The sequence below is a fragment of the Hyperolius riggenbachi genome, chromosome 8, assembly GCF_040937935.1.
Source record: "Hyperolius riggenbachi isolate aHypRig1 chromosome 8, aHypRig1.pri, whole genome shotgun sequence".
NCBI lineage: Eukaryota > Metazoa > Chordata > Amphibia > Anura > Hyperoliidae > Hyperolius > Hyperolius riggenbachi.
This window is the reverse complement of record NC_090653.1, coordinates 292,876,164-292,891,901: the sequence shown is the minus strand read 5'-3', so window position 1 is coordinate 292,891,901 and position 15,738 is coordinate 292,876,164. Positions and strand designations below refer to the sequence as shown.

Here is a 15,738-nt window from a genome sequence, read left to right as displayed (position 1 = left end):
TCGATAGCTTGTAAAGAATAAATGCTCTACCTGATAATTTCGCTGCTCTGGTGTGCCTTTTTTAGTGTTTATCCATTATTGCTCCAGGAAAAATCAAATATGGCCGCCGGCTCAAATCCCTTCTGCTTCCGGGTTATGAGTTGTTCTGGATGTGCTGTCTAGGCTATATGAGCCTAGGCTGCTATCTAGGCTAGATGAGAAAGGCTGCTGCAGCCTTTCATCTGTGTGCTTTCATTTTGGTATGATGTGCAGCTGCCTGTAGGAAGTGTCTCTCATAGGAATGAAATTGCAGTCATCATCAGTATCTATGCACAGTGCACACAGATCATATTGCAGCCACACTTGTCTGTTTCAGAGCTTCTCTCTCAGCAGGAGCAGCCCCTTCCATGTCATCACAGCTCTCAGTATGCAAAGCAGGAAAGCTGAGCCAGGAGGGGACAGGCTTGGGCTTGAAAAGACTCCACAGAAGAGTGACTCAGCTATAATGATTCCAGGTCAAACCTAGACTGAGCCAATCCGGAATTTTTATCACAGCTGCTAATAGACTAATTAAGCAGATAAGAATGAAACTAAAAGCAGGGTAGGTGCTTCCTCTCATGTTCCCACTGATAAATGTAATAAAATACATGAGGGTGCTTCGTCTCTGGTTCTCTTTAATAACGACCAATCATACTGCCGAAGTAAAAGATGGCAAATGAAAATAATTAACTTCTAAAGACACCACAATTATACAGAAGACACAACAGCCGAGAAATATACAAAGGATGACGGTAATATTTTATTCATGGACACAGCAACAGAGAAGAAGGACATTTGTAGAGACAAACATATGGTATTGTATCGTTAGTGACCACCTTAAAATGAGTAAAATGTACTATAAATTACTTTTCTCCTATGTTGTAACTTACACAAGGTAGTAAAAGCTGACAGATAGGATAGGCTTTGGACTAGCCCATCTCCTCATGGGGGATCCTCAGTATTTCCTTTATTCTTTACAAAAACCCTCTATGGAAAAGATCAGAATGAAGATGCCGGCCTCCTTACTTGCTTGCACACTACAGTATTTTGGCAGTTGAGCTGAGCTGAGCGACTACCAATCAGTAAACGGGTTAAAGGAAACTGAGAATCCCCCATGAGGAGATGGACTAGTCCAAAACCTGTCAAATGATTACATCCTACTCTGTAAGTAACAGCAACATAGGTAGGTGTCTAAACTGACCGGTTTCACCTGCAGGTGGCGATGATGGGTAAATGTATGTACTCTATACCGTCCAATCTCACTTATGTCCCAGAACTGCTGGGAATTAACGGTGAAAGAAATATGAAGGCTGACATATTTACTTCCTCTTAACCAATGCACATTACCTGGCTGTCCTGCTGATCCTGAGATACATTTAGCCGTAGCCCCAGAACAAGCATGCAGCAGATCAGGTGCTCTGACCGAGGTGCGACTGGATTAGCTGTATGCTTGTTTCTGGTGTGATTAAGACACTACTGCAGCCAAAGATCAGCAGGGCTGCCAGGCAACTGGTATCTCTTTAAAGGAAATAAATATGGCAGCCTCCATATCCCTCACTTCAGGTGTCCTTTAAATAAGCAAAACACAGATAACAAGACACCAAACAATTTATATTGCGCTTTTCTCCTGGCAGACTCAAAGCTCTTCAGGGCTGCAGCCAGGTGCTCCACAGACGACCAATCGCAAGTGATATTTCAGCTGTAGGAGGAGCCTCGGTGGGCAGAGATCACCTGCTGGCTTCTTGGAACTCTTTGGGACTCAGTGACTAAATCTACAAAAATGAAGCCAGACGTCTAAAAGGCGGAGTCTCCGGTAATAGGAGCAACAGGTGAGCAAAGCTGGGAACTCAGGAGCAACAGGTGAGCAAAGCTGGGAACTCAGGAACACTGAGGGCCCGTTTTCACTTGTGCGGTGCGAATCGCCGCGGTTAAAATTTGCATGCGGATTTCGCATCCGGGTGTATGCGAATTCGCATGGATGACGCTGTATACGAATTTAACCATGGCAGTGCTGGTGTGCTTTTCCATTGATTTCCATGCGAATTTGTATGAAAATTCGCTTACCAAAGCCGCAGGCGATTTCCCTATTAAATACATTAGCGGCGATTCGCATGCATTCCACACGCAGGCGAATTCTGAGGGCTCTGCCGTGCAGAAAAATCCTGCACAGAAAAACGCTCAGGAAAACTGACAAACTGGAAATAGGCCCATCCACTTGTATTGGCTGTGAGAATCTGCATGCAGGAAACGCATGCAGATTCGCGATAGTGGAAACGGGCCCTGAGACACCATCACCAAAATCCCTAACAGAAGAATGCAGAAGGAAATGAGAGCCTCTGGTGTAGAAATCTCACCAATGTAGCCCCTAAACTATAGTAATGGTCAATGAAATGCAAATTTTAGCTTTCATGCAAATGTAATGCAAAATTATGCAGCTTGGAATTATGCCATTTAAAACTGGTAGGGAGTGCTTCTGATTAGCTTAAAGTGAACCAGAGACCCCTCATGTATTTCACCATATATATCAGTGGTAACAGAGAAAACACCTACCCTGCTCTCGGTTTCATCCGTCACTGCTCAGCCTGCTTGTTATCAGCCCTGATAAACTCCCCCACTGAGCATTCAGTCTGGCTTTGCTCTGGAATCATAGCGGAGTCATTCTAGCAGAGCCAGAAGGAGGCAGGCTTGGGCATGGAAAGACATCAGAGAAGACAGACTCAGCTATAATAATTCCTGAGCAAAGCCAGACTGGATGCTCAGTCGGGGAGTTTATCAGGGCTGATAACAAGCAGGCTGAGCAGTGAAGGATGAAACAGAAAGCAAGGTAGGTGTTTTCTCTAATGTTCCCACTGATATATATGCTAAAATACATGAGGGGGCTTCCGCTCTGGTTAAGGCTGCATACGATTTTCATACAATTTGCATGCAAGCTAAATTGCCCACATCTCAATAACCATGCCTATTGCAATATAGGAGAATCCATCAGAGGAAACCAAAATTCCAAGTTATGGGGTAGGCAAGTGGGCAAATCTGAGAACTCCGGAGCACAGAGATCTCCCCCTGACCAAAAAAATCCAGGAGAGACAGGCTCTAGGTAATGGGCGTGGCAGGTGTGCCGAGCTGGGAACACCATAAGGTAGAGATTCCAGGATTGGGAGAGAATCCTAGACATAATTGTGGCGGATGGGCAGAGAAGGGGGCAAAGGACTGCAGAGATCATGACTGGAGTCCCTGACATATAAAGTCACTCCAATAAGGCAGGTTCCTCTGGTGTGTAGGGCTAGGAATCCAGAGATCTCACCACTGAGATGGTGGAAACAGGTGGAGTAACTCTCCACAAAGCTATCAGCTCTGGCTGCAGTGACAGAAGCCACCACTAGGAGGCTCTGATCTTCTCTCGCAGTCCATACAGGATCTCCATCTGTTTCCTCTTATCCTTGGCGCGGGTGACGACACTCCTCAGCAGGTGGCAGTACAGTTCCATGGAGGCGGGGCTGTCGTCGTTGCCAGGCACCGGGTAGCTGATGATGGAGGGGTTACAGTTGGTGTCCACGATGGCGGCGGTGGGGATGTTCATCTTGGCGGCGTCGCGGACCGCCACGTGCTGCTCGAAGACGGTATTGAGGGTGTTGAGGAAGATGATGAGGTCGGGCAGACGCACGCCGCTCCCGTACTGGATGGGGGCGTTGGTCAGCAGGCCGCCCTGCCAGAAGCGCGTGTGGGCGTATTCGCCGCAATCCTTCGCCAGCTTCTCCACCAGGTGGGTGAACTGAGGGCGCCGGGACACGAAGAGAATAACCCCCCTGCGGTAAGCGACGTGCGCCACGAAATTCAGCATCCGCTGGAGGTGCTCCGCGGTCTGGTCCAAATCGATGATATCCTGATCCAATCGATGGCCGAAGATGTATGGCTCCATCAACCTGCCGAGAGGAAAGAGTTAAAAACGTTCCATAAACGATCAGATCTGAGCTTGTTCCAACCTTAACAATAAATGGGCTGGATTATAGGAAGCCTGAAGCTAGATAAATATGGAGGCTGCCATATGTATTTCCCTTACACAATGCAGATTGCCTGGCAGTCCTGCTGATCCTCTGCCTCTAATACCTTTAGCCATAGCCCCTGAACAAGCATGCAGCAGATCAGGTGCTCTGACTGAGGTGTGATTGGATTAGCTGCATGCTCGTTTCAGGTGTGTGATTCAGACACTACTGCAGCCAAGGACAGCCAGGCAACTGGTATTGTTTAGCAGGGAATAAATATGGCAGTCTCCATATCCCTCTCACTTCAGGTATGGTACAAGTATTCCTCAGCGCTGTTATCCCCCCAATCCTGTTCCAGCCTGCAGCCACCCGGTGCTCAACAAGGGTATATAGTGTCCACCACCACAGGACAAACAATATGCCGGGCTTAGTAGGATTTTGTATTAAGGGGTTAAAATGTTATTTAACAATTTGCAAAGTTAAAAACCAAGCAGCTTACATTGTGGGTCCCTGCACACTGGACCCAACTGCATACATATCGCTCATAAAGTATCTGCACTGAACCAAATCCAAGTGCACCTTATCACACAAAGATGGTATGTTTCAGAGATTAGATCGTCTCTCCTTCCCTACCGGCTTATCCTCTGATGACGGCATAGAGCCGAAACCCGGTTCAGTGATGATACCTTATGAGCGATATGTATGCAGTTGGGTCCAGTGTGCAGATTGTTTTTAAGCAACCTTGGAGCCGACGTTACTCACTGAGCGCTGCAATAGGAATGATTCCAATTGTAGTCTATGGAGGCGCCGGCTGCGACCAAATTTAGCAGCGCTGAAAAGCACTGCACCGTCTCCAACCTTTACAACAAAATACCCAAGCAGCTCAGGGTGACCCAGAACGACTAGGAAAGTGTAGGGGACTAAAAGGCCTTCCTACTTAAAGGACAACTGAAGCGAGAGGGATATGGAGGCTGCCATATTTATTTCTTTTGAATCAATCCCAGTTGCCTGGCTATCCTGCTGATCCTTTGCCTCTAATACTTTTAGCCATAGACCCTGAACAAGCATGCAGCAGATCAGGCGTTTCTGACATTGTCAGATCTGACAAGATTAGTGGCATACTGGTTTCTGGTGTTATTCAGATGCTACTGCAGCCAAATAGATCAGCAGGGCTGCCAGGCAACTGGTATTGTTTAACCATTTCAGCCCACGGAAATTTTTCACCTTATGCAACAGAGCAATGTTCACCTCCCATTCATTCGCTAATAACTTTATCACTACTTATCACAATGAATTGATCTATATTTTGTTTTTTCCGCCACTAATTAGGATTTCTTTGGGTGGTACATTTTGCTAAGAATTTTTTTCTAAAAGGGATTTTAACAGGATTATTAAACAACAGAAAAAAATCATTATTTCAGTTTTCGGCCATTATAGCTTTAAAATAATATATGTGCTACCATAATTAAAACCTATGTATTTTATTTGCCCATTTGACTAGGTGATTACACCATTTAAATTTTGTCCCTATCACAATATATGGCGCCATTATTTTATATGGAAATAAAAGTGCATTTTATCAGTTTTGCGCAGTAGTTGCCGACCTGACGAGGTTGGCATCTCCAACGGAGAGCTGCGGCGAGGGCACAGGAGGGCTGCAGGGGGCTGGAGGAAGCCCTGGGTAAGTAGACTTTTTTTTTTAAAGGAGAACTGTAGTGAGAGGTATATGGAGGCTGCCATGTTGATTTCCTTTTACGCAATACCAGTTCACTGGCAGCCCTGCTGAGCTATTTGCCTGCAGTAGTGTCTGAATCACACCAGAAACAAGCATACAGCTAATCTTGTCAGATCTGACAAAAATCTCAGAAACACCTGATCTGCTGCATGCTTGTTCAGGGTTTGTGGCTTAAGGCCCATACACACGTCGGATTTTTTTAAACGAACCGTCATTTGGACGTCCGGACGTCAAATCGGTCATGTGTACAGTCCGTCGTTCAGCTGATAAGACTGGTCTTGAGCGATCCGCCAGGCGGAAGAATACCGGGCTTGCTATGCCAGCTGTTCTGGATTTAAGTCTGGCATATTAAGCAGTGATGCATCATGGGAAAAACCCAGATGCTCACTTACCTGAAATACCTTCTGTTTTAAAGGGACTCCGAGCAGTGCAGAAACTATGGAAAGATGCACATCATTTTAAAGCTCTCTTTCTCCTCTTTCCAATGATATAGAAAAGACACTCTACGCCCTTTTAGTTTTCGCTATTTTCTCGATTAAAATTGCCGCGGCTGCTATTTCGATCGCGAAAATAGAGAAAACTAAAAGGCGTAGGGCGACGATTTCTATATCATTGGAAAGAGGAGAAAGAGCTTTAAAATGATATCTGCTGAATGGAGCTGCTGACTTTGAGAAAAAGTCGCCCTGTGTAATACAATGTAACTATGGCTTGATGGATATCATTTTAAAGCTCTCTTTCTCCTCTTTCTGACGACACCTAAATCGCCGCCGTACGCCTTTTAGTTTTCTCTATTTTCGCGATCGAAATTGCGGCCGCAGCAATTTTAATTGCGAAAATAGCGAAAACTAAAAAGGCGTAGGGCGGCGGTTTATATATCATTGGAAAGAGGAGAAAGAGAGCTTTACAATGATGTGCATCTTTCCATAGTTACTGCACTGCTCGGAGTCCCTTTAAGAAGACGAATTACACTGTCCAACCTTTGTAATCTTTAAATTACAAATGTAGTGAGAGGGATATGGAGGCTGTCATACTTGTTTCCATTTAAGCAATACCAGTTGCCTGGCAGCCCTGCTGATCCTCTGCCTCTAATACTATTAGCTATAGCCCCTGAACAAGCATGCAGCAGATCAGGTGTTTCTGGCATTATGGTCAGATCTGACAAGATGAGCTGCATGCTTGTTTCTGGTGTGACTCATGACACTACTGCAGCCAAATAGATCAGTAGGGCTGCCAGGCTGCCAACAAGCATACGCTCTAACTTAGGCCATTTCCCTTTAACCTCTGGCCAAGTTGTGCTCCTTACTAAATATAACCTAAACGCACACTGACCATAACTATACACATTGTATACTACCCATCCTCTTGTGGAACTTGCTATACTATGGCATCGATTCATAAAGCATTACCTCATGCGGTAATGCTGAATACAGCAGACTTTCCCGACCACTTAGAAATGTGACAATTCATAAAGGCTGTTACCGCATAAAAAGCTGACATTACCGACCAGGGAGATAAATTACAGACTTGGCTGTAGTTACCTCCAACACATGTCAGTAAATGTCAATTCATAAAGCCTGCAACAAGCGGTAAGCCTGGCGGTAGTTACCGACATCTCTGGTGAGGCGATAACAAGTTACCGACAGCTCTGACAGCTCTGATGAATGCAAAGTGCAGAGAGCAGAAGTCTGTTTGGTCAGAGAGCCGTCTGTGTGAGTCATTTGTGCAGGCAGGGAAAGTCTGTGCGAGTCATCTTTCTGAGTCATTTCTGCAGGGCAAAGAGAGAATGGAGACACTGCTCTACTCTACCGCTCAATGGGCTGCAGTAATTTACCGACCTTCAAACGGCAGCTGGGGAAATCTTTATGAATTAGTACACAGACCGGGAAAATACAGAGTGCGGTATTTTCCCGACAAGAATTTTATTTTTGTATCGCACTGCTTTTTATAAAATCGAGGCCAATATGTTCATCATGTTACATTTGTTGCTGTAATTACTATGATGTCTACCAATGTTGTATGAGGTACCAGTGTCTATATTCTGCGTATGCCATTGTCTGTATTGTGTACCCTGCGCTCGCTTCTTAGGCCCTGTTCTCATTGCATGCGTTGCCATCCGAGTTTCAGGAGGCAGAATCGCGCAGCATCAGAAGTGCGTAGCCTGCACAGTCTGATGTTCACACTGCATGCGTTGTACCAGTGCGGTCCGCGAACGCATGCTGCACACATTTTTTAACAAAAACGCCCAGCTGACCTATTCAGTATAGTGAATGGGATCAGCCACGCAACGCATACAAATGCAGATGCCGTGCGTTCGGACGTGTTGTGTTCTGATCGCACGGCCGTCCGCGTTTGATGATGTGAACGTGGCCTTACTCTGTACAGCGCCACAGGATATGGTGGTGGTTTAAATAAACAATAATAGAGAGGGATATGAAGGCTGCCATATTTATTTCCAGTTAAACATTACCAGTTGCCTGGCAATCCTGCTGATCTCTCTGGCTGCAGTAGTGGCTGAATCACACACCTGAAACAAGCATGCAGCTAATCCAGTCACTCTTCAGTCAGAGAACCTGATCCGCATTCCTTTTGGTGTGATTGCCACGGATACAGCTATTTCAGGTATACTCAACCTGATAATCTGCCGATGCCAAGTCTTAAACCGGACCGCTCACACGGTTTAAAGAGAAACTCCAATCTAGAATTGAACTTTATCACTATCAGTAGCTGATACCCCCTTTTACATGAGAAATATAATGCTTTTCACAAACAGACCATCAGGGGGCGCTGTATGACTGATTTTGTGCTGAAACCCCTCCCACAAGAAGCTCTGAGTACCGCGGTACTCTGGGCAAACTGCCACAATGTAACAAGGTTCACAGACAGAAAATAGCTGCTTACAGCTGTCTCTAACAGCCAAAACAGCTAGGAGCAGCTACATAACCTGCCCACAGTAACAATGTCACCATGTAATGAATATCAGAATGTAAATCGGGGAGAGGAAAGACTTTACAATGAGCAAACACTGACTAAAACATTTATACATAATTATGGTAAAAAATGAAGCACTTTTTTTTACTACATTATTTTCACTGGAGTTCCTCTTTAAGGTAACTCTAAACAGAAAAAAAACAGACGGCACTCCACTGGCTGCAATTCAAATTGCTATATTCAGGAATAAAACATTACGTGTTACGGATAAACTGCTTCATGATGGAGGAGGTTATCCGTAACACGTAATCTCTTGTTCCTGAATATAGCAATTTGAGTTGCAGTCAGTGGAGTGCCGTCTGGTTTTCTGTCCATCTGATCCGCATGCTTGTTCAGGATCTATGGGTAAAAGTATTAGAGGATCAGCAGAACAGCCAGGCCATATGCACTGACAACTGAAGAGAGACGGATATGGGGGCTGCCATATTTACTTCCTTTAAGCAATACCAGTTACCTGGCTGTCCTGCTGATCCTCTGCCTCTAATACTTTTACCCATAGCCCCTGAACAAGCATGCAGCAGATCAGGTGTTTCTGACATTATTATCAGATCTGACAAGATTAGCTGCATGGTTGTTACTGGTGTTATTCAGACAGTACTGCAGCCAAACAGATCAGCAGGGCTGCCAGGCAACTTGTATTGTTTAAAAGGAAATAAATATGGCAGCCTCTATATTCTTCTCACTCCAGTTGTCCTTTAAAAGGAAATAGCGTATTTTTTGGACTATAAAATGCTCCTGACCATAAGGTGCACCCAGGTTTAGAGGGCAAAAACCAGGGGAAAAATATATATATACTAAACCTGGTGCATCCATGGTGAAGGGGCATCTTGTGGATTATGCCCCCTTTGTACCTCTTGTATCTCCCTGTGTTCTCCTCTGTCCCCTCTATGCCCCTTTGCGTCCCTCTGTATCCTCTGCATGGACACAGTACAGGGAGTTCCAGATATTGCGGCTGGTTGGAGGTTTGTATTGGCAGCGTTCACAAGTCAGGAACTCCCTGCATTTGGACTATAAGTCATAGGGACTTTTTCCTCCCACTTTTGGGGGGAAAAAAAGTGAGTCTCTTAGTGCAAAAAATACAGTCAATATGTCAGCCTCCATATCCCCCTCACTTCAAGTGTCTTTTAAACTCAAGACACTATTGCTTGCCAGATTGGGGGGGTGACCCAAGCCAATATTTTCTGTCTCACCTGTGACGACATCCCCTCTTGTGACCCAGGTGGACACGAGCGTCAAACAGCGTCTGGACGGAAAACAGCTCCTTCACGTTAAAGAAGTCCGGATGTTTCAGCGGTTCAGAGACCAACCACTTGTCAAAGTCTACAGAAAACAGACGCAAGGCTGAGAATACGAGCTGAGAGTCCTACTACAGCAGCACAGGAGATATTGCCTCGTGGCACCAAACACTGCAGGGGTTTCTACATGGATATTACATGGAGTGTAAGCTCCTCTGGTGCAGAGACTGATGGGAATGGATCAGTGATCTCTGTACAGCGCTGTGGTGTATGTCAGAGCTATATAAATGTATAATAATAATAATAGTGTGTGACTGTGGTGAGGGCATTAGAGTGTAAGCTCCTCTGGTGCAGAGACTGATGGGAATGGATCAGTGATCTCTGTACAGTGCTGTGGTATATGTCAGAGCTATATAAATGTATAATAATAATAGTGTGTGACTGTGGTGAGGACATTAGAGTGTAAGCTCCTCTGGTGCAGAGCCTGATGGGAATGGATCAGTGATCTCTGTACAGCGCTGTGGTATATGTCAGAGCTATATAAATGTATAATAATAATAGTGTGTGACTGTGGTGAGGACATTAGAGTGTAAGCTCCTCTGGTGCAGACACTGATGGGAATGGATCAGTGATCTCTGTACAGCGCTGTGGTATATGTCAGAGCTATATAAATGTATACTAATAATAGTGTGTGGCTGTGGTGAGGACATTAGAGTGTAAGCTCCTCTGGTATAGAGGCTGATGGGAATGGATCAGTGATCTCTGTACAGCGCTGTGGAATATGTCAGAGCTATATAAATGTATAATAATAATAGTGTGTGACTGTGGTGAGGACATTAGAGTGTAAGCTCCTGTGGTGCAGAGGCTGATGGGAATGGATCAGTGATCTCTGTACAGCGCTGTGGAATATGTCAGAGCTATATAAATGTATAATAATAATAGTGTGTGACTGTGGTGAGGACATTAGAGTGTAAGCTCCTCTGGTGCAGAGACTGATGATGGGAATGGATCAGTGATCTCTGTACAGCGCTGTGGAATATGTCAGAGCTATATAAATGTATAATAATAATAGTGTGTGACTGTGGTGAGGACATTAGAGTGTAAGCTCCTCTGGTGCAGAGACTGATGATGGGAATGGATCAGTGATCTCTGTACAGCGCTGTGGAATATGTCAGAGCTATATAAATGTATAATAACAGTGTGTGACTGTGGTGAGGACATTAGAGTGTAAGCTCCTCTGGTGCAGAGACTGATGGGAATGGATCAGTGATCTCTGTACAGCGCTGTGGAATATGTCAGAGCTATATAAATGTATAATAATAATAGTGTGTGACTGTGGTGAGGACATTAGAGTGTAAGCTCCTCTGGTGCAGAGACTGATGATGGGAATGGATCAGTGATCTCTGTACAGCGCTGTGGAATATGTCAGAGCTATATAAATGTATAATAATAATAATAGTGTGTGACTGTGGTGAGGACATTAGAGTGTAAGCTCCTCTGGTGCAGAGACTGATGGGAATGGATCAGTGATCTCTGTACAGCGCTGTGGAATATGTCAGAGCTATATAAATGTATAATAATAACAGTGTGTGACTGTGGTGAGGACATTAGAGTGTAAGCTCCTCTGGTGCAGACTGATGGGAATGGATCAGTGATCTCTGTACAGCGCTGTGGTATATGTCAGAGCTATATAAATGTATAATAATAATAGTGTGTGACTGTGGTGAGGACATTAGAGTGTAAGCTCCTCTGGTGCAGAGACTGATGGGAATGGATCAGTGATCTCTGTACAGCGCTGTGGAATATGTCAGAGCTATATAAATGTATAATAATAACAGTGTGTGACTGTGGTGAGGACATTAGAGTGTAAGCTCCTCTGGTGCAGACTGATGGGAATGGATCAGTGATCTCTGTACAGCGCTGTGGTATATGTCAGAGCTATATAAATGTATAATAATAATAGTGTGTGACTGTGGTGAGGACATTAGTGTGTAAGCTCCTCTGGTGCAGAGACTGATGGGAATGGATCAGTGATCTCTGTACAGTGCTGTGGTGTATGTCAGAGCTATATAAATGTATAATAATAATAGTGTGTGACTGTGGTGAGGACATTAGAGTGTAAGCTCCTCTGGTGCAGAGACTGATGGGAATGGATCAGTGATCTCTGTACAGCGCTGTGGTATATGTCAGAGCTATATAAATGTATAATAATAATAGTGTGCGACTGTGGTGAGGACATTAGAGTGTAAGCTCCTCTGGTGGAGAGACTAATGGGAATGGATCAGTGATCTCTGTACAGCGCTGTGGTATATGTCAGAGCTATATAAATGTATAATAATAATAGTGTGTGACTGTGGTGAGGACATTAGAGTGTAAGCTCCTCTGGTGCAGAGACTGATGGGAATGGATCAGTGATCTCTGTACAGCGCTGTGGTATATGTCAGAGCTATATAAATGTATAATAATAATAGTGTGTGACTGTGGTGAGGACATTAGAGTGTAAGCTCCTCTGGTGCAGAGACTGATGGGAATGGATCAGTGATCTCTGTACAGTGCTGTGGTATATGTCAGAGCTATATAAATGTATAATAATAATAGTGTGCGACTGTGGTGAGGACATTAGAGTGTAAGCTCCTCTGGTGCAGAGACTGATGGGAATGGATCAGTGATCTCTATACAGCGCTGTGGTATATGTCAGAGCTATATAAATGTATAATAATAATAGTGTGTGACTGTGGTGAGGACATTAGAGTGTAAGCTCCTCTGGTGCAGAGACTGATGGGAATGGATCAGTGATCTCTGTACAGCGCTGTGGAATATGTCAGAGCTATATAAATGTATAATAATAATAGTGTGTGACTGTGGTGAGGACATTAGAGTGTAAGCTCCTCTGGTGCAGAGACTGATGGAAATGGATCAGTGATCTCTGTACAGTGCTGTGGTATATGTCAGAGCTATATAAATGTATAATAATAATAGTGTGTGACTGTGGTGAGGACATTAGAGTGTAAGCTCCTCTGGTGCAGAGACTGATGGGAATGGATCAGTGATCTCTGTACAGTGCTGTGGTATATGTCAGAGCTATATAAATGTATAATAATAATAGTGTGCGACTATGGTGAGGACATTAGAGTGTAAGCTCCTGTGGTGCAGAGGCTGATGGGATATGCTGGTGTAATGTACGCAGGGATATTGTGTATTGGGGACTCACCTGTTGTGATGTCACCCTGGCTTGGTTCTGTGTCGGGTTCCTGTAATGTTGCATAACGCCGGTTCCAGGGCTGGACTGGGATATGCCCAGAGGAAGCTGCCATTTGCCAACATGATCTCTGCAAACCTGGAGGAAACAATAATATACGTGTAAAATAAATGCTAATAAAAACCACAATGACTGCGATATCTACTAATGCAGACAGTGAAGGATTCAATTGTCAAACTTGCTGAAGCTAGGGGACTCTGGATATGCTTGTTACAGGGTGGGGGGAGATTGCCATACTTGTTACAGGGTGGGGGGGGGGGACTGTTACAGGGTGGGGGGTGGGGGGAGATTGCCATACTTGTTACAGGGTGGGGGGAGATTGCTATACTTGTTACAGGGTGGGGGGATTGTTACAGGGTGGGGGGTGGGGGGAGATTGCCATACTTGTTACAGGGTGGGGGGAGATTGCCATACTTGTTACAGGGTGGGGGGGGGATTGTTACAGGGTGGGGGGAGATTGCCATACTTGTTACAGGGTGGGGGGAGATTGCTATACTTGTTACAGGGTGGAAAGGGATTGCTATACTCGTTATAGGGTGTGTGGGGGATTGGTATGCTTGTTACAGGGTGGGGGGAGATTCCTATACCTGTTACGGGGTGCTGGAGGGGCACATGGTTATAACATCATAATGTGGGGGTGTTGGAGGCAGCCACAGTTAGGGGGAGATGTGGGGGGCATCTAGCTGTGCAGTATGTATGGTGAATGCAGCAGTCCTGGAGGAAGCCCGGGCGGGCAGGATAATGGCGGAGCCCCCCGGGGGAGAGGAGGAGCAGCCCGGACACCCCCACTTCCCAGCCCGGCAGCCACTCACCAGCCCTCAGCAGCCGCAGGCCGAGCACCGCGCTGGAAGCCGCCATGTGTGCGCACAGCAGCAGCCGCAGAAGGTCACAGCGCGGCTTCCTCTACCGGAGACAGGAGATCCTACGCCACCTGCTGGCCGCACTGCTAACTGCAGCTACTGATACATCACAGAGCGGCTTCCTCTACTGGATACTGGAGATCCTGCGCCACCTGCTGGCCGCACTGCTCACTGCAGCCACTGATACATCACAGAGCGGCTTCCTCTAATGCGCTTCCTCTACCGGAGACAGGAGATCCTGCGCCACCTGCTGGACGCACTGCTAATACATCATAGCGCGGCTTCCTACACAGCGCATCCTCCTCCGGAGACAGGAGTTCCTGAGCCACCTGCTGGCCGCACTGCTAACTGCAGCCACTGATACATCACAGAGCGGCTTCCTCTACTGTGCTTCCGCTACTGGATACTGGAGATCCTGCGCCACCTGCTGGACGTACTGCTAATACATCACAGGCTTCCTACACAGCGCTTCCTCCTCCGGAGACAGGAGATCCTGCGCCACCTGCTGGACGCACTGCTAACTGCAGCCACTGATACATCGCAGCGCGGCCTCCTCTACTGCGCTTCCTCCACTGGATACTGGAGATCCTGCGCCACCTGCTGGACGCACTGCTAATACATCACAGGCTTCCTACACAGCGCTTCCTCCTCCGGAGACAGGAGATCCTGCGCCACCTGCTGGACGCACTGCTAACTGCAGCCACTGATACATCGCAGCGCGGCCTCCTCTACTGCGCTTCCTCCACTGGATACTGGAGATCCTGCGCCACCTGCTGGACGCACTGCTAATACATCATAGCGCGGCTTCCTACACAGCGCATCCTCCTCCGGAGACAGGAGATCCTACGCCACCTGCTGGACGCACTGCTAACTGCAGCCACTGATACATCGCAGCGCGGCCTCCTCTACTGCGCTTCCTCCACTGGATACTGGAGATCCTGCGCCACCTGCTGGACGCACTGCTAATACATCATAGCGCGGCTTCCTACACAGCGCTTCCTCCTCCGGAGACAGGAGATCCTGCGCCACCTGCTGGACGCACTGCTAACTGCAGCCACTGATACATCGCAGCGCGGCCTCCTCTACTGCGCTTCCTCCACTGGATACTGGAGATCCTGCGCCACCTGCTGGACGCACTGCTAATACATCATAGCGCGGCTTCCTACACAGCGCATCCTCCTCCGGAGACAGGAGATCCTGCGCCACCTGCTGGACGCACTGCTAACTGCAGCCACTGATACATCGCAGCGCGGCCTCCTCTACTGCGCTTCCTCCACTGGATACTGGAGATCCTGCGCCACCTGCTGGACGCACTGCTAATACATCATAGCGCGGCTTCCTACACAGCGCATCCTCCTCCGGAGACAGGAGTTCCTGAGCCACCTGCTGGCCGCACTGCTAACTGCAGCAGCCCTGACAATAGTATACAGTACAGTAAACGTCTATTTAGTGTCTAACATTTATTATTATTATTATTGATATTGTTGTTATCATCTATTTATAATTGTTGGTGTAGCATTAGGGGGTGCAGAAGTTGCAATGGCCAGGGCCCCTGGACCAGAGGGGACCCCAGTCAGTTGGGACATTGATAGATGATCCCTACAGTGCTGCGTAATTTGTTGGCAGTGGCACTATACAAATCCAATAAATAATATCACATCAC

The 15,738-nt window shown here is 46.5% G+C and overlaps 1 protein-coding gene across 1 annotated transcript; it reads right to left on the bottom strand.

Annotated features, from left to right (window-relative positions):
• Nucleotides 1-754: 754 nt before the first annotated feature.
• On the bottom strand, nucleotides 755-14,134 carry MRPS2 (mitochondrial ribosomal protein S2). The gene is made up of 4 exons (XM_068249149.1): nucleotides 14,028-14,134; nucleotides 13,168-13,293; nucleotides 9,912-10,041; nucleotides 755-3,938 (listed from the first exon to the last, which is right to left on the bottom strand). Exons 1-4 carry the CDS (start codon nucleotides 14,071-14,073, stop codon nucleotides 3,395-3,397), a joined length of 846 nt encoding a protein of 281 aa, XP_068105250.1. The 5' UTR covers nucleotides 14,074-14,134; the 3' UTR covers nucleotides 755-3,394.
• Nucleotides 14,135-15,738: the final 1,604 nt, after the last annotated feature.

Bases quoted from the DNA above. Each gene is read 5' to 3' on its own strand.
- MRPS2 (XM_068249149.1), bottom strand. From the start codon at position 14,073: ATGGCGGCTTCCAGCGCGGTGCTCGGCCTGCGGCTGCTGAGGGCTG. The intron at 13,294-14,027 runs GTGAGTGGCTGC...TGTTTCCTCCAG, and splicing joins CCTGCGGCTGCTGAGGGCTG to GTTTGCAGAGATCATGTTGG. The intron at 3,939-9,911 runs GTGAGACAGAAA...TCCTCTCGGCAG, and splicing joins AAGAGGGGATGTCGTCACAG to GTTGATGGAGCCATACATCT.